The sequence below is a fragment of the Clytia hemisphaerica genome, unplaced genomic scaffold (assembly GCF_902728285.1).
Source record: "Clytia hemisphaerica strain Z4C2 unplaced genomic scaffold, Clytia hemisphaerica genome assembly, whole genome shotgun sequence".
In the NCBI taxonomy this organism is placed as follows: domain Eukaryota; kingdom Metazoa; phylum Cnidaria; class Hydrozoa; order Leptothecata; family Clytiidae; genus Clytia; species Clytia hemisphaerica.
Window position 1 is genome coordinate 1,805,474 of NW_027104356.1, and position 18,742 is coordinate 1,824,215.

General features: G+C 36.4%; 1 protein-coding gene across 1 annotated transcript in view; it reads left to right on the forward strand.

The window, feature by feature from the left end:
* LOC136818153 (NF-X1-type zinc finger protein NFXL1-like) overlaps positions 1 to 18,742 on the forward strand; it is a 41,452-nt gene that overhangs the window by 16,241 nt on the left and 6,469 nt on the right. The window contains exons 9-20 of the mRNA XM_067074512.1: positions 182 to 296; positions 2,002 to 2,126; positions 6,517 to 6,639; positions 7,159 to 7,249; positions 7,438 to 7,558; positions 8,580 to 8,613; positions 15,659 to 15,778; positions 16,037 to 16,131; positions 16,674 to 16,695; positions 17,070 to 17,201; positions 17,745 to 17,835; positions 18,175 to 18,250. Coding sequence (XP_066930613.1) covers positions 182 to 296; positions 2,002 to 2,126; positions 6,517 to 6,639; positions 7,159 to 7,249; positions 7,438 to 7,558; positions 8,580 to 8,613; positions 15,659 to 15,778; positions 16,037 to 16,131; positions 16,674 to 16,695; positions 17,070 to 17,201; positions 17,745 to 17,835; positions 18,175 to 18,250 — 1,145 coding nt within the window. The remainder of the gene's footprint in view (positions 1 to 181; positions 297 to 2,001; positions 2,127 to 6,516; positions 6,640 to 7,158; positions 7,250 to 7,437; positions 7,559 to 8,579; positions 8,614 to 15,658; positions 15,779 to 16,036; positions 16,132 to 16,673; positions 16,696 to 17,069; positions 17,202 to 17,744; positions 17,836 to 18,174; positions 18,251 to 18,742) is intronic.

The following is an 18,742-nucleotide window of genomic DNA, read 5'->3' on the forward strand; positions in this document are numbered from 1 at the left end:
TACTAGAGTAATGAGGCCAATAATGTGTCTGGGTTGTTCAATGCGGCAGGGGTCACTAACCAGTGGCAGAAGTTATTTCGACTGTGCCTGAGATGAAGTGACACCATGTTTTTCTTAATAATACTAATTTTGGTACTTAGCCCTAAAAAAAATATTCTTAATCTATTCCACCTTCCTTTAGGCATGCAATAAAGCTTTGAGTTGTGATCATCATGTATGTGAGAAAGAATGCCATTCTGAAGACTGTGGTGATTGCCCTAGAGGTGGAAACCGATTTTGCCCATGTGGAAAGACAGGTAAGTCTTCCTCTCAGCAAAAGTCGGAAAGCTAGTAGAAAAACTTCATGTAGTTTTTGTTAGAATGATATCTTTTTAGTAATCACTAAGACACAGATTCACATCTACAATCAAAGATTTTCTTTTGCTTGGTTCGAGAAACTCCCTACAAGGTTTAAATCTTAGTAGTCTGAATAAGCTTGCTTGCTTGCATAGCAGTTGTCCAGGTCTGAATAGGTCCCTTGCTCCTCGTGAAGGTAGCTTTCATAGCAGTTCTCTCCATTGCAATGTTTTGGAGCTAATCCAGCGTGGATAAAAATTATTATTATTATTATTATTATTATTAATTTATTTGGTAAAGAAGGTCAATACAAACTAGCAGACAGTGAAAAACCACTGATGTGGACCTACTATAAATCTAAGATAAAATATAATAAAATATACTATTATTATTGTTTAAATAAGTTAAAATATAAAATGATTTAGAACATTAGAGGCCGAGACCAAAATCTTAGTGTCCTCAAAATTTTGAAAATTTAATTTATTGAGATTTAAGTATTAACTTAGATTTTGTTAGGATGCATGAATAGGTTGATAGAGACTAGAGAAATTTGTGAGAATTTTAAATGAAGGTTTGACTGCAGGATCCATTCTATGTAGTTTAAAATAAAAATTAAAAAAAATTCTATGTATATATAATGTATAAGCTATATAAACTGAGATAAAATATTAATAGTATAGATAATTTTCCGGGTCACGAGCCCTGGATGTCGAATTGTAGCCAAAGTTAATTTTGGGTATAACTTTTGATTCAAGTAATGCCTTTTTTAAAGTGGCTAAAGATTTTTTCTCTCTAACACATAGGGGAAGGAGGTTCCACGATGTTGAAGCTCTGTAGGCAAAAGAGCGTTTGTATCCGACATAGTTGAAAGCTGGTTGGTCGATTTTGCATTCGTTTCGTGTGCGTTTTGTTTTGGTTGATTTGTTGATGAAGTCTTTCAATAACGGTGAAGTCAAGTCGTTGTAGATTTTATAAGTTTTGCATGTAAGATGTTTCTTATAGTAGAAAGCAAGTGGCTTCCACTTTGCTTGAGCGAGAACTTCACAGTCTTTTACTTTCTTCTTGATTCGTTCGATGAAACGAGCAGCTTTTATGTGGATCTTTTCTATATCGTCCAGTAAGTGATCAGCACAATTCCCCCAGATCAAGATACCATATATTACTGATGGTAAAATACCGCTATTATAGATTGTTCTAAGCGTAACTTTATCAAGAGTGTTCATTTTGTAAAGGTTTTTAAGTTTGTTGCTAAAGGCATTACACACCATTTCCGTATGAGGGCCCCATGATAGTTTATTGTCAAGAATCACACCAAGACATTTTGTTTTGTCAGTTATTTTGATAGAATTGTTGTTGATCTTAACATCTGGTAGGGGACCAATGAACTTCTGTTTGCTTAATATCAATATTTGACATTTATCTGGATGGATTGTAAGACAGTTCTCTAACGAATAATTAGCAATTAGTTCTATTTGTTTTTGCAAGTTAATCATTACTTCGTCAACAGTGTCAGCTATCGAGTAACGATATATAAAGAATTAACAATAACTAAAAATATTAAATCGTTGGCAGATAAAGGGGTTGAAGTTGACCATTCAGTCTCGAATCATTTCTTCTTTAAAAGATTTAAATAATTTTGTACCGTTTGAAATTTCTCTATTTTAGAAATACAACTACCATGCACTGAAGATGTGAACACGTGTGTGGATACTTGCATGAAACCGTTGAATTGTCAACTCCACAAATGTTCCAAGAAATGTCATTTCGGTTCTTGTGAAAGCTGCTTACAAGTATGTGCTCATTATAATTTCCACAATGGAAAAATCAGGTCTATTTGTGCTCTGATAGTAGGTCGATTGGAAATAGTTAAAGCTTATAATTAAAACAAAAACCCAGACAAGGTTAAATTTCGTGGCGGGGTTTACAAGAACACTTTAGAATTTCACCAGAGAAAAATCCTTACAACCATTTGTGCCTCACTTAACCAAGAAAACTTTTTGAAGGTGGGTATACTCTATACATTTAGGGGGGGGGTCTTGGGTTTTGATGAACCAAAAGCAAGGGGGGTGTTAAAAGTTTGACTTTCCTAAGGGGGGGTTGCCAGTTAAGGGGGGTTCTTCTTACCTAAGGGGGATCTTCATTGAATTTTGACTCTTGTACAATCGTTTCATTTATACTGATTTTCTAAGGGGGGTGTGAAATTTTAAATCAATTTCCTAAGGGGGGTTAGCACTTAAGGGGGGGTCCTCTTACCTAAGGAGGGGGGGGGGTTCTTGACCCCTCTAGAAACTATGCAATATTTGTGATGAGACATGAAATAAACACATGATCAATTTTCAGCTTTTAAGATGGTAATATATTTCCTTTACAAAAAAACAAGATGATAATGTTTCAATGAAATACGAATAATGACGGTTCCAGTGTTTACATTAGATAAAGGCGCTGAAGATTTTTTGTTTGACCTTTCTCGAGTATGTCAAAATTCCCATTGGCTGAGTTGAAAGTGGTGCCATTGCCCAATGATGTTGTTGTTATGCCCATATTTTCAAGCTTTCAAGCTTCGTGACAAGAAGGATATAAGTGTAATTAAGTCGATGCATTGATTCAAGGATTTAGTTTCTTTCAAATCCTGGCCCACTGAACCATGCATCGTCCCATATATGATGTTTGATATATTTCTCTAGGGAGTATTATGACATTTCAGAAGCTAGATCTTAAAGCTTCATTCTCGAGAAAGGTCTTGTTGTTACCTAACAGGTTTTATATATGGCAACATATTATTTGTTGGTATAGATTGATGTGTAAACGTGGTATTGCCAAAAGGCGAATAATAATGTTCTTCTTCCTGACTTTGCTTCGAATCTGTCGTTCCTTGAAGTACCGGGTGCGCCACAAAAAAGTTTCTCTCTTTGAAACTGAATTTCTCGAAATCGAAAAATTTTAAACGAATCATTCCTATTCCATTGGAAAGAAGAAAGATAAACTTAAATTTTGATGGGTCATTTAATAAATTCGGTTCATTAGATCAAAAGTTATGCTCAATTGAATAAAAAAGTTACTTTCAGAAAGTGCCCTAAACCGTTAAAAATCGACCTATCAAAATTTTATTTTAAAACTAACAATCGCAATAGGCTTTACATGATTAAGAACATTTTTCAGTAATTAAACACATAGATTTTAAACTGATGGGTCAAAAGGGTTGAAAATCTTCATCATAATCATTTTAATTTACTTTTACCGAGATTTCCTTCAGATTTTTGGTTGTAGACTGGATAAAGTCTATGTAAGGCTGGATGTATCTCGAAACCCATATTTTATGTATTTTTCTGAATTTTACAAGATTTTTTGGCTTTTTTCGACAAATTTTCTTTTTAATGTAATTCAACCTTACTTTGTATAACAAAAGGTCATTTAGACAACCAATTATCATTTTTGATGACTAAAACGAAAATACTGATGCATCATGTAATTATGCTTCTGTTTAATTTGATAGGTCAATTTTTAACGTTTTTGAGCACTTTCAGAAGGTAACTTTTTTATTCGATTGAGCATAACTTTCGATCTAATGAACCAAATTTAATAAATGAGGCATCAAAATTTAAGTTTATTTTTCTTCTTTCCAATGGGATAGGAATGGTTCTTTAAAAAATTTTAGATTTCGAGAAAATTAGTTTCAAAGAGAGAAACTTTTTTGTGGCGCACCCGGTATTTCTTCGTTATGGCCACATTTAAGACACTCATTGTTCGATTGGTGATTTGTGTCATCTTGGACGTCACGATGATGTTCTTCGTCAATTTCTGGTTCACTATTGGATAAAAGTTGGACAGTGTCGAACATATGTTGATCGTCATAATCGAAACTGATGCACGCAACATTCTCGCAAACCCTTTCTTGCGAGTCGTGATATGGGATGTTTTCGTAGGCCCGTTCTGGTGCATTTTGGTACGCAAAGTTTTCAGGGAGTCCTTGTGCGTCTTGATGTAAAAAGTCATCGTAGGCCCGTTCTTGCGATTCCTGGTGTGAAACATTTTCGTTGGCCCGATCTTGCGCGTCTTGATATACAAAGTCACCATAGGTCCCTGTTTGCGCGTCTTGGTACCCAACGTTCTCGTTGACCCGTTCTTGTGCGTCCTGATATAAAAAGTCAACGTTGATCCCATCGTGAGCTTCTTGGTACCCAACGTTCTCTATGGCTCGTTCTTGCGCGTCGTGATATAAAAACTCAACGTTGACCCTTTCGTGAGCTTCTTGGTACCCAACGTTCTCTATGGCCCGTTCTTGCGCGTCTTGATATAAAAACTCAACGTTGACCCCATCGTGAGCTTCTTGGTACCCAACGTTCTCTATGGCCCGTTCTTGCGCGTCGTGATATAAAAACTCAACGTTGACCCCATCGTGAGCTTCTTGGTACCCAACGTTCTCTATGGCCCGTTCTTGCGCGTCTTGATATAAAAACTCAACGTTGACCCCATCGTGAGCTTCTTGGTACCCAACGTTCTCTATGGCCCGTTCTTGCGCATCTTGATATAAAAACTCAACGTTGACCCCATCGTGAGCTTCTTGGTACCCAACGTTCTCTATGGCCCGTTCTTGCGCGTCTTGATATAAAAACTCAACGTTGACCCCATCGTGAGCTTCTTGGTACTCAACGTTCTCTATGGCCCGTTCTTGCGCATCTTGATATAAAAACTCAACGTTGACCCCATCGTGAGCTTCTTGGTACCCAACGTTCTCTATGGCCCGTTCTTGCGCGTCTTGATATAAAAACTCAACGTTGACCCGTTCTTGTGCGTCTTGGTATCCAACGTTCTCGTTGACCCCTTCTTGCGCGTCTTGATATAAAAACTCAACGTTGACCCGTTCTTGTGCGTCTTGATATAAAAAATCAACGTTGACCCCTTCTTGTGTGTCTTGATCTGCAATGGGCTCATACTCAAAAAGTTCTTGGACGACGCGAAGAATCTCGTCTTGTTGCAAATCACTTACTTCCGTTTCGCTTATAATGTTTGTGAGGTAACTGATCAGCTGGCTGAGATACTGAGCGAGTTCTATCACGTTTTCCAAACTATTTTTAACTTCAAGGAAACCTCTCCTTACAAAAAGTAGAAAAGCAACTCCAAAAATATCCAAGAAACCTCTCTCATACTCGGGAACTGGATCAAATATCTGCTCAAGCATCGTTTGGACGTATATTTCCCTACAAACAAACAAATATAATCCATTGAGAGAATGTTTTAGAATATAAACTAGGGGTGAGGGATTCGAATTATCCCACAGGAAACTTAAAAACATGTGATAAGGGCTGACAAATGTCGATAGAGAGATAAGTAAATTTGCTACGAAGTTTAAGGTGACTCGCAGTTTCCTCTTTCTATCTATAGATTCAAGGGATTTCTTGACTCTTCTGTTGAGCATCAAACAGAGAGATGTCCCATTTCAAAAAACTTGTACGACCCTTTTGAAGATTTAACCCATGTCCTTGTAAACCTGTGTAAACCAAGCCGAATGCTCTACAAATTTGAAATATTTTAGAAAAGAATAAGATCAGGCAACCCTGACAATCCCTTATCAAAACATGTCATGAGAAAAAATTGTGATCCAATCACAACTAAAAGAAGATACATAATCAAAAACGTACCATTGGTCATTTTCTTCGTCATTCTCTCCAAGAAATTCTGCTTCCATGTTGGCGAATAAAATACAAGTAGAAATAACCCAATAATTGAAAAATTCTTCGAAAAGCTTCACAAAAATAATAGTATACTTTTCAAAGAAAAAACACGTCTGCATTCGCTGAAAATCAAATCCAAATGAGATTTCAATATGCCAACATTATTGACGTCAAATAAATTTTGTTTGATTTAGACGTCACAAACTTAGCTTGTGAGCCAGGTCGCTCATTTTTTTCTCATTTTTGGTATAGGAAAAGCAGAATGCAAATAATATGCCGCCCTTTTTAGTCTAGCAAACTCTCCCACAGGGTAATTTTACGGAACGGTGAATACTGTTGTTATCGCAAAATTTAATTCCAGTTTGATTTAGGTTACATACATTTATTTACAGAGACCCCTCTAAGGACTTTCCCAGTTAAACGAAGGCTTCTCCGTTTAAAAACAATCAAAATCTTATCCCTAATCTTTGTAATTAATCCTAATCTATGGTTGTCATTTTAATTGAAGGTGGTTGAGAAGTCATGTAGATGTGGAAAGAAGAAGAAACTGGTTCCATGTAGCCAACCTTTGAGTTGTGAATCTAAATGTACAAAAACACGGAGTTGTGGCAGACATCCCTGTAAGAAAAAGGTAATAGAATCTTCTCAAAAAACTTGAGTGAAACTTGTGTTCAGAATTGAGCATATTATGTAAGAGTATCCTTAATAATGTAAAATTCTACTGGACATTTCAGGTTATTACAGGTGAATACTGTAGGATATCTATTGAGAGCATTTTCGATTTCTTTGCCGCGAAATTTAACATTTCTACAAAGATTTGGTATTAGATGGTTTGAAATGAAAAAAGATAATAGTTAAAAGCTTTTCTATGTCGAAAAATAACTATTCAACAATGTTCAACTCAAAATTATAGTCCTTGGCTGATACTTCATATATTATTCAGAAAATGAATTCAAAATCGCTACCTTTTGCCCATGTCGGCATATGCCGACATCTGGCAAATAGGTCGAACCTTCTTTTTTTCCCGTGGCAAATATTTTTTCCCGTGGCAAATAGGTCGAACCTTAAAAAATACGAACGGTAGTTAAAGGGTTAAGACAACTTAAACATACAGGGAATACAATTTTCTTCATTTTTTGTTTTGTTTTAGTGTTGCAATGGGAGCTGTCCTCCGTGTGAACAAGTTTGCAATCGAAACTTGAATTGCAGAAACCATAAATGTCCTTCACCTTGTCACCAAGGTAAGTTGGTTAGAATAGTTGTCATTTTCACATTACCTTATGTTTTGAATGAATCTTTTATTCTCAAATTAATCTAATATCTTATTTTATACCCAGCTCTGTTTCCGAATATTGTATTTTCCACTTGAATCCTTGTCCAAAACATGTACGACTTGATCTCTTTTTTTCCTGTATTATTTTTCCTTTAGGTCTTTGTTACCCTTGCCCAGAATCGAAGAAAGTGACATGTTTCTGTGGTAGCAATTCAATTACCACACCCTGTGGAAAAGAAAAATCTGTTAAACCTCCAAGATGCAAAAAACAATGCACGTAAGAGACTTCAAAGATTGGTATAAACTATTGAGTTTAAAAACCAAAAGGCTAGACTGGAATCTTTTCCAAAAAATAGTTCCTTAAGATTTGCGCTATATTTAGAATGACGGGTCGAATCTAGCACTTTCTCTATTTTTACGCGTCATATTCTTTGGAATCTGACGATATATTTTACCTATTTTTATGCATCGTTTCGGATGAGAATGAGTGACTCTATTTTCGATCCAAGTTGACACTCTAGCCTCTTCGGACCTTTAAACGCATGGTATAAACTACGCCTACACCTACACCACGTTTTATGTTATTTTGGTATATATATATGAAGAAATTCAAAGAATTTCTGTCCAACTATCTTCTTTCAGGAGATTTGGGTGGCAGAGCAGCATATGCATTTCGTCCTTATTAGGACTCGTCAGCACTGCATACTGCACCCTGGCTAGGCAGATCGAATTGCCTAGCATCTCACGCCATAAAACTAATTGTGGCGCAGACTGAAAGAAGAAGTGGACAAAGGGAAATTCCCTAGGGAATTCTGTGAATGACTCCTCTGGAGTCAAGCTTTGAAGAGAACCAAGAGGGAGGAAAGCCTCAACACTGCATGGTCTCAAAAAAGAATATATATATGAAGAAATTCAAAGAATTTCTGTCCAACTATCTTCTTTCAGGAGATTTGGGTGGCAGAGCAGCATATGCATTTCGTCCTTATTAGGACTCGTCAGCACTGCATACTGCACCCTGGCTAGGCAGATCGAATTGCCTAGCATCTCACGCCATAAAACTAATTGTGGCGTAGACTGAAAGAAGAAGTGGACAAAGGGAAATTCCCTAGGGAATTCTGTGAATGACTCCTCTGGAGTCAAGCTTCTTTGCACGTATATTCTACCAAATTACGGCTTATGGCTTTCAAAGCTACTTTTGGGTTTCCGGATATGATTTTAAACGTGTATACCTCGTATTAATTATTTCGATGGATAAAGTTAAAAATTGAATCTAGAAGTTTTGTACTTTTTATTTGCAGGATACCATCTGACTGCCATCATGAAAAACGCGAGGTAATTAGTTTTCACGATTTAATTGATTCTCACGATTTAATTGATTTTTGGTCCAGCGCGTAGCAGAATGGACCTTTAAAAAGCTACTGATCGAAAAGATTTTGTCTTTGTCGGGGCCTGTGCGCGCAATAAATTAACAAGTCCAGGTCAAACCAACCGCCGATCTAGAATTTTTGCCCCGCCTACCCGCGCGATGTTTGACCTATGTTTTGGATTGAATTGGTAGTAGAGTCAAATTTCCCGGTTAGATTAATGGGTTGTTTCAGGTAGGGTTAGGGCTAGGGTTGGGGATGAGAGTTAACCCCTGGTTAGGGTTTTAGCCCCCGGGTAGAGTTTGGAGTAAATACCATGTTTATAAGCAACTTTGAACTCCTCAATGCGAGTTGTGACTCGATGACCGAGTGGTTAAGGCGCTGGCGTTCTAATCATAGGTGCTTTGTATATAGTGGGTTCGAATCCCAAAATTGGCAAAAGTTTCAAAATTTCGGGAAATGCATCAAAAACTTTCAAAGCTTAGCAATACAAAGAGAGTGTCAAAGAATAAAAGCTCAGAGTGGAGGATATTTTTTTGCGTCACTTAAGGAACCCGGTACGAACGACATTCGGTTATTGCCACGTCAGCTGGACCTTCACGCCACTCTGGCTTCTTGTCATTTTCTTAATACGGTTTTCGATTTTCCTGTTTTTTGATTTTCAGTAATAAGATATTGTTTGACTATTGAAGATAGCAAATAATTTTGTTTGCATTGTTCAAGGTTGCTTGACGATAGAAAAAGGTGAGTGTAATTGTGAAATACGTGATGCGTCCGGACCAAAATGTTGAAGTGAAGGAAAATTTACTTCATTTCATTTTTTTCTCAATTTGCAAATAAATTGTTGCCAATGGAAATAGGATTTTAACTCTTCGTCAGGTATTTTGAGATCTTCAGTCTTCAGTTAACCTTCGCAAAATGAAGACGTTACTTGTGACCGTTTGCGTACTTTTGAGCTGCGCTGCTTCTGTTCAAAGTCATGAAGAATTGAACGATTTTTTTCGTTTCTTCAAATTTGATTATGGGCGTGGCAAAGAGAAAGAGTATCCGGAAGTCCCTTATGCGGGTAGCAAAGATCCTCGCGTCAACATCGCTCAACTTGCCAAACTCAAGGGTAATTATTACTTACATGAATTAAGCAAGAAGAGTGGTTTAGGTGTCTACAAACTGAAGTTATTCGAAGATCGTATTATCCTTGCAGACCCTGTAGCCATCAAAGCTGTCTATGATACAGAGTTAACGGAGAAATCAACGGATTTTGGTTTGGCGCTGATGAGTGGGGACATCGTTAAAGGATATTCAGCACCTATCGCTGTCAATGGTTACGATCACATGAAGAAGAAGAATGGAATGTGGAGGATTTTGAAAAGAGCCGAACAAAAATACGGATATGAAGGGTTGTATAAAATCATGCAGAAGAATTGGAGATTTATTCTCCCTATGATCAAGGATAATCAGACCAATGTTGACAATTTGATCGACGTTTTTACTGTTCGTACCATGACTGAATTCTACTTCGATAAACCCTTCGACTTGAGCCCTAAAGTCTTTTTGTTGTGGTTTCTGAGAGGTTTGATTCCAAAGAACAAACCTAACTTAAAGTTGGATGCTTTAGGTAAGCAAGTGACGAAACAAATGTATGCTTATATTGATAGTACACCGTGGGCGAAGAAAGTTTTACCGGAAATTCTGAAGGAGGACGGACGTGGTGCAGATACGTTGAAAGGTGAAGCACTCCAATTGGCCTTTATTTTTTCTGTCTTCAGCTTAAGGAGTGGGCTGTCCTCCACCATCCCCTTATTTTTGAATTTGGATGACCAAACTAAAGACGCCATCTTAAAAGAAGTCAATGATTTTCACGGAAGCAATCAAACTGTTGGTCAAAAATTGAAAGACTTGGACGTTCTTGACCGCTTTGTGATTGAAGTTTGGCGCTACCATACACCAGTCAGTCTTGTCTTCGGGAAAGCCAAGAAAGATTTTATTTTGGATTCTCTTCAAGGAAGATACACTGTCAAGAAAGGTACCTACATGACTGCTTACTCTTACGGAGCTCAGCGAAATCCGGAAACTTTCCGTTTACCCAGCCTGTTTTCTACGACCGGTGACCAGAAGCATATCAAAGAAAATTTCTTCGCTTTTGGAGGTCCCTACGATCAAAAACCGAATTTAAGGAATCGGAAATGTGTGGGTCAGTATGCGGCACTGAACATCGCAAAGATGTTCGTCACGTTGTTCGCCAACTGTGAGATCGATCCAGCGTCAAGTATCAAGTTTACAGAAACCACCGCCAACCGCCCCGTCGCCAGTGATGAACCTCTCAGAGTCAAAAAACTCAAATGTTGAATTATGATGTAATTTATTCTTTCCGAAGAAAGATATTTTTATAGATCTATTAAAAAAACGAACAGATCTTTATATAAAATTTATGATTTTAATATTTAAATTTCAAAAGCCTATTCAATCATCAATCATCTTGGGAATTGAATATCTATTGATAGAACAGAGAATTGTAATCTTATTTCAATTATTCCAAACCAATTTTAGATAATGAGTTTTGAGGATTTTACTTTATATAAAAACGTGTCGGCTTTTTTTGCTTATATCAGCATAACATTACAATAGGTAGACAATGTCCTGATATGAAATATGTGACTAATATGAAAAGGGAACACTTATGCAAAAAATAAAACCTTGAACTTATTTTCCCAGTACTTTTTAGATCTGAGTATCATTTGCATGTAGAATTTTCTCAAGATGACATTTTTTGCTCTTCTGCAAAAAACAATAGTGGGTAGTCACAGAGCCTGATATAAAATATCGTTAATTCTCTTGCTAATTACACCCCTGTCTCAGTGACCCGGTGGCTTTTAAAATTTCACCGGGGATAAAAAATTTTCTTTGGAAAGCCAGTGGGGATTTTTCAAAGACAGAAAATACCAGTGGGGACACAGAATTAGAATAAAAATTTCAGTGGGGATTTCGAAATTTTCTTTTTTTCCAAGTTTGTTGAAACAGTACAGTAAGTGTGATAAGCAAGCAATTTTATTTCAATCTTTATGTAATTATATGGATATGCATAATGCATAATAACATTTTTCTTTGCTCCCACCCAGTCTTGATCGGGTCAATGAGGCTCATTAAGGTGAATTACTTATATATCATTTCCTCCCTAAGTTCATTTGGCCAAAATTTCCAAACATTCATCTTGAACGGGTAGAATAGCAACTATTTGCTAACATGACAGCTATAACAAGAAATAGACAAGCTGTATTGGAGTGGCTACTTTCCTAGGACAGTTGCCATATATATTTGATGAGATCAACGTCCTCGTCGTGATCTCGGACATAATTTTTGTATACCATGACCCTAATGAGCAGCCTAGCTCAATGGTACAAGATCGAGCAATCGACTCTCAATTTAATATTACCCTTTATTTTTTTCGGATTCGATTGTATTTGATAACGTTTACAGGGGGGTTTACGATTTAAAAAGAGTGGTGTATCTCTGGTATATGACGTAACGGCTACATAAGTGTCTAAGGAGGCGCCACCATGGTTGGGGCCGACGGGCCAGAAAATTTTTGAAAATAGGACCCTTTAGATTGGCTAAATATGGCCTCAAATTTCAAATTTTTGACAGTAAAAAAGCAGTTTTTTGGTCGTAATATAGCAAGATTTAAGGGTCTTTTCAGAGTGGAAAAGGAAAATAACGGGTTTCCTAGTAGTTTAAAAATTTTTCATACTCAGGTCTACAGTTCCTAGGCCAAGTTGCTTTTAGGCCATTGTGAGGCCCTTTAGCACTGCGTTGCTTATAAAATTAAAAACCGTAAGCTAAAAAAGTTATGATAGAAAAAGAAAAGATCTCACAATTTCTTTTAAAATCCATTCACTTTTTGAATAAATAGGTATCTCAACAATAATAATGTACATATTTTCTATTAAAAAACATGAAAATATCACAAGCCTCACAAAGGGAGAGCCATAAAATATACAAAAGAGATGAACAAGAAAATTGTTGGAAATTTTGTGTATCATCTATTATATCAAAACCTCTGTGAGAGAAAAAAAAAGTTATGTTGATGCTTTTTTGAGTCAAAGTTGTTCATTTGTTTTGAAAATAAAAAATCTATTATCAAGCTTTAATGAAGCTTATGGACATTTTTCAACAAAATTAAATATGAAATAAAATGTAACAAGAAGCCCAGAGGGCATGAAGGCCCAGCGAATAAAAATATGAACTGAACAAGACTTGAGTAGCAGAAGGGATTTGAACCTGGAGTCGCTAGTACAAGCCATAGACGCCTTAGACCATTCGGCTATCTCTGATTTACAACAAGTAGAAATAATTCATAATATTTAATCTTATATACAGAGATGTTAGTTTTTTTCCTAACACGTGAACAACTGAACTGTTCACATGATAGAGAAATGTAAAAACAACTTTTTTTTAAAAGAACATCTTCCTAAAGAGAAGAAGGTATTTTACGGTTATTTCGGTGTAAATCACATTGTTTTTCTTAAAACGTACTACATCTGTTATATTCTTATAGTTTTAATAGTTAATTGTATTTTCTCCTTTTATGTTTTTAACCAATAAAAACGATTTCAATTGTTTTTTATTCTGTCAATCATGTTCTAACAGCCAATCAAATCTTTCACAATATGTACTAGCCTGTGCTGTGCTTGAAAACGCGTATCGCCTAGTAAATTGTTACACACTGACACCGGGCAGAATGCTAATGAAAGGCCCAGTACGCTAAAGCTAGCTGGGCCAAAAACTAGAAAAACAGTAATATAATGCCTCTACATTCATTTCTCCTTATGTCACTTTCATTTAAAATTCCAAGAGACACCAGCTAAAACTTAAAATAATTCACAATAATTCCAAAAAAAATGAAAAACATTTCTCAATCAAGCAAATGAATTCTTGGTACTTATTCTAAATCATAGCTTGGGTTTCTTTACTTTGTGTATTCATGACGTCATGACATTCATGATGTAATCTTTTATACGGAAGCACACAAAATAATCCTCTTTTGTTATTTTGCCACTAGTTCCGGGTTATCTCGGGTGCTTCCGTATAAAAGATTACGTCATGAATATCATGAATATGCATGTCAGGATGATAGCGGAACAGGAATATAATCCATCAAAAATGAATTTAAAACATTCCATTCCCAATTTAGTTCAAGAAATGTCGTTTGATGTTTGAGCTCTGATTTTGGGAAGAAGCACGTCAAATTATCAATATTATTGACCGATTCATAATTTTGATAACAAAAATCACATGGTCTTGAGAAGTCTGTTTACAATCTCTTTGATATCGGAACTATTTGACAGGTTCAGTATCATATGCAATCAATTCAACAATTTTGTCTTTGTTGGTCACTTGATAGCCCTATCATATGCTTCTGCTGCTGTTGTATTTTGCAGGCCATGGGTCATGCTGTATCATGATGGGACAAAATAAAATCCTCCAAAAATTCCTCACAACAAGATTCAAAGCAAATCATTCCCATAACTTTTGAGTTTCTACAATGACAATATTCATTCTCTCCCTTGTATAAATTTCGTCTTATGACTGTTCGTTTTTCTTGAGGTAGAAATAAATCCAGACAAACATGCCCCTCTCAGGACTCAGCTGCTTGCAAAGTTTTCCAAGTTTGTTTTCTCTCTGTCTTCCTTTTCATCATAATCACAACAGTTTACAAAACATCAAACTGACACTGATAAAAATCCATTAACGTATTCTCAGGGTCAACAGAAGTCTATTTTCAATCCAATTTAATCGTCAAAACTCCATAAAACTGCATGAAGAGCACAAATGTTTAAAAACCACTGTAAACAGTTTTTCGTGTCTCACATTCTAGACAGGTCTGTTCATAACAAAAAATCGGGATTTTCTAGCCTAGCTGAGCGCGTACTACTTAGGTAAAGAAATCTGTCAGTTTGTTTCGCTTAGCTTGCGAGCGTGCAAAATATATATTTAAAGGTATTTCAAAATCAAAACAAATATGGTAGACAATCTCTAAATTGGATGTTAAAAAAATTGGCTGGCTGGATGAAGTTGCTTGACAATGAACAGTCAGTCTTAAAGAGAAAGGTTATCAGTTAAGAGTTAATCAAAGATAGAATAGCAGTTAGCAGTCTTTTAACATAAGTTTTCAAACTAAAGTTTTGTATAAATTCTGTTGATGTTTTTTAGCATAGGCGGGTAGCGGGGTTTTCTCAAAATCTTCAAGTTTCAGTGGGGACCGGCGAGGAAATAAAAATTTTGAAGAGCTACTTAGTGGGGATCTAGAAAAATTAAAAGTTTTCAGTGGGGATTCCCCGGAGGCAAATTTAGCCTGTTTTTCTCCCCGGGGACAAAATTTTGGACTTTTTTTTCAGCGGGTGGGGGTGCCCAGCGGGTCTGTGACACAGGGGTGTCTAATTCGAACTCGAACTGGACAGTTTAATTTGTTCGAATTAGAGAAAGATATTAATATCAAAATATTAATAGAAAGTGATTTACGAGGGTTTCCCATTGACGGGAATTGAGAATGAGTTCGAAATATAGAAAGATTCGAATGATAGAAGTTCGAATTAGCGAAAATCCATTGTATATGGCTTTTAATGAAATATGTAATGGGCCGTCCACATAGTACGTACGCACTAAGGGGAGAGGGGGTCTTCTCAAAAGCGTATGCTTGTGTACAGGGGGAGGGGAGGGGTCAAAGAAAAATGTACGTACGCAGAGAAAATTTTTTCATAGCCCTTTTTTGCTAGTTTTTTTGTCGACTTTTACGCTTCTTATACGCATCAAAGGAAAGAAAAAGTTTCTTAATAAACATTGAATTTCATGTGTGAAGTAAAGGTCCGAACCAAACGATTTGAATTCGAAATTTTCTTCAACCGAGGAGGGGTATAGCCATTTGCGTACAGAGGGGAGGGGGTACTCGATTTTCGACATTTTAGTGCGTACGTGCGTACTAATGAGAGATGCTAAAATCATCAATCGCCCAATTCTAGAATCATAGATGCCATTTTGGTCGATGTCCACCATGCAAGAAAGCCTGTGGAAAAGTATTCGAATGTGGTCACTCATGTCCTGACCTTTGTCATGACCAAGTCCGAGATAAAGATGCTGAGGTATTTATTTATTTATTGTACTGGTCAGTTGTGTCATGTCCTTTCAAGTGTATTTATTCTGTTATACAAATATTTTTAGTTCTCATTATTTGCATTTTATTGCTATAGATACCCAAATTTATCTGTGTTTCTCTTGAACACTTTGTACCTCGACCACTAACTTTTTTAACTGAGAAAATTATAAAGATATTTTCATCTACTGGTGTTATAGAAAAAAGAAATTTAACTAACCAACTTTTTTTCTTTCGTTCATTTAAGAATCGAAATTTGTTACGTGGAATCAACGGTAAACGTGGCAACAAGGAAATATACGTTGCGTTGCCATGTCAACCTTGTAGAGCACCTGTTAAAAAGTAAGCGTCCGTCAAGTTTTCTCATATATTGGAAAAATGAAATTAAAAAAATTAAGACGTTGCTGCTGTTTTGCAATAATTTGATAATGATACAATAATGACCGGTTAGTTAGGGCTGTACTGAGAAATATTGCCCGAGGTCAAGTAACGACCAAGCTTGACATACGACTGAGAAAGATAAAGATTTGTGTGAATATATGACGTCAGGAATGAAAAATGAAGACAACGTACTGACGTCACAATGAATTTTCTTAACGACGGGCAACTCGTCATGTAAGCCTGTCGTCGTGTAGCCAGTACCTTCCCACAAACCAAATTTTTTTATCTGACACGTTAAAACGCGATAAAAAAGTGGTTTTCGTCTAACAGGCTAGTCGTCATGTGGAAAGAACCAATTGCATTGCGTAAAAAGTCGTGCAGACAGCGTCAATAATCAAACCGGTTAACAATTTTCCGTAAAGCCTTTTTTAGGGAGAAGGAAAGAATAGTTTGTTTTCGTCATGACATTTGTAATGAACTATTTTTTTGTATTTTAATTCCAGGTTATGTCTTGGCGAACATGATGTAAGCACACTTACAAAAAGTTGTATGCTTGTTTGTTTTTAGGCTCTGTACCCCAAAACAATGTGTTGATTCTTACTAGGCATAGTTGCCACGGAATGGCCGTCGGCTTTTTTATTAGTATTTGATCATAGTCTTTAAACTAAAATCTGCTCCAATAAAACGCTTTCCTGTCCACATGTCAATCCTACTAATCGTTTTCACTAATAAGCAAAATATCCGAAGCTCCTCTACTTGCGTTTCATAAACTTTAGTAATTTTACATTGCCTTCCTTAGAAATAATCTATAAATGATACTTATCAAATGAAATTTTACCTGCGAGGCACTTTTTATCGACTTTCCAATCAGACTTGCCACGTTTTTCACAATTCTTTAGTTTCGTGAATTCCCATGCAGCGAAGTTGTAGAGTACGCATGTCAAACACCATGTGGACGTCGACTAGCATGTGGAAACCATACGTGTACCAAGAAGTGTCATCTGGTCAAAGGGAAACCAGAACAGGGAAAGGTACACACTTTAGTCAAGATATCGACAGTTTTAATTTTTTTTTCACGTATAGAATCTCGCTTATTCGAACTTCTATTATTCAAATCTTTTTATAACTCGAACTTATTCCCAGTCCCTGTCAAGGAGAAACCCTCTTAATATACTTTCTATAATTCAAATGTCAACTGTACTTCAAATTATGGTGATTTTTTTCGACGGGATTTATCTAGACTCCTGCTCATCCACTAGCGAAAAAGTTTCTTATATGAAGTATATCTATAGAGGTTTGCGATTCAGACTAGGATTTATCTTTCATTTCACTTGTACACAGTGAAATATATTGGTACGCGTGACAGAAGTGAGACGATTTTGCTTAACCACCGCTAACCGCACACCGCTCATTAGTTTGACTAGACTCTCTTTCTATAAACAGATAATTATCAAAATAGGAAAACCATGAGGTCAATTTGTTTTTCAAAACCATCATCTTTTGTCTAGCCGACTTACCATACGTCCGGCATTTTTTGTCTGCTTTTGTCAGCGGTCTTGTAATCCTTATTCTAGGCTGGATCGAACTGTGAGAAATGCAAAGAAATGTGTAGGAAAGAACGACCTGCTGGATGTGTACACGATTGTAAATTGCCTTGTCATCCAGGTCAGTAAAATATACCTGTCTATACGCTGCCTATTTAATTGTTTTCATCCTGATATGTGAAACCTTCATTTAGGAACATCCCAGGGATAGATTATAAAGTCCTAATCTAATAGGATAGTTTTGAGAAATTTTTTAATAAAGCTTTGGAAATCGTATAAATTCCACGAAAATTTCCAACGTTGCGACAGAGACGGCTCTTGACGTTTCATGCACTTCTCTCAAAGATGTTGGTTTTTATCGATGTCAATTAAATTGAGCAAATTTTTCATAGAAAATCAGTATTGGACTGTGAACCTCATGATACTTTGTTTGCTAAAGAGATTTGTTTTCATCTTGCAGGTGATTGTCCACCATGTGAAACTCATTTAAAGATGTTTTGTCATTGTAAAGCATTACAAGTTTATTTGAAATGCTGGTAAGTTGTGTTGTGTTCTTTCATGAAGGGAAGTTTCTAAAACCCTAAGACTATAGGTTCTACTGTAGTATATGGAAACTGAAGAATAGTTTCAAAAAAGAAACCCTAAGACTAGTAGTAGGGGGAAACCTCAGAATCCTTGAAATCACACATGGGTTTTCTTTTGATGAAATTTTAATTTATTTAAAGGTATTTCTAAAGGTATTTTTCTCTTCTCATCAAATTCTTTCAAAAATTCTTTTTCCACAGCATCCCTTGCACTTGCTGTTACATCTTTTGAACTCGGTAATAAAGGTCCCATCCTCATAGCCTATTCGTATAAGTAAGGTTAATAAGACACACGGCTTACAGCAACATAGTGTTTTCGGCGTTTTAAAGACTTTTTTATATTTACGGATTTTTAAGTTTGCCTTGGTTTACTTTTTGGACCTACCCCGGTGGGGTGGAGGTCCTATAAATTAACCTTTGTCCGTTCGTCCGTTCGTCCGTTCG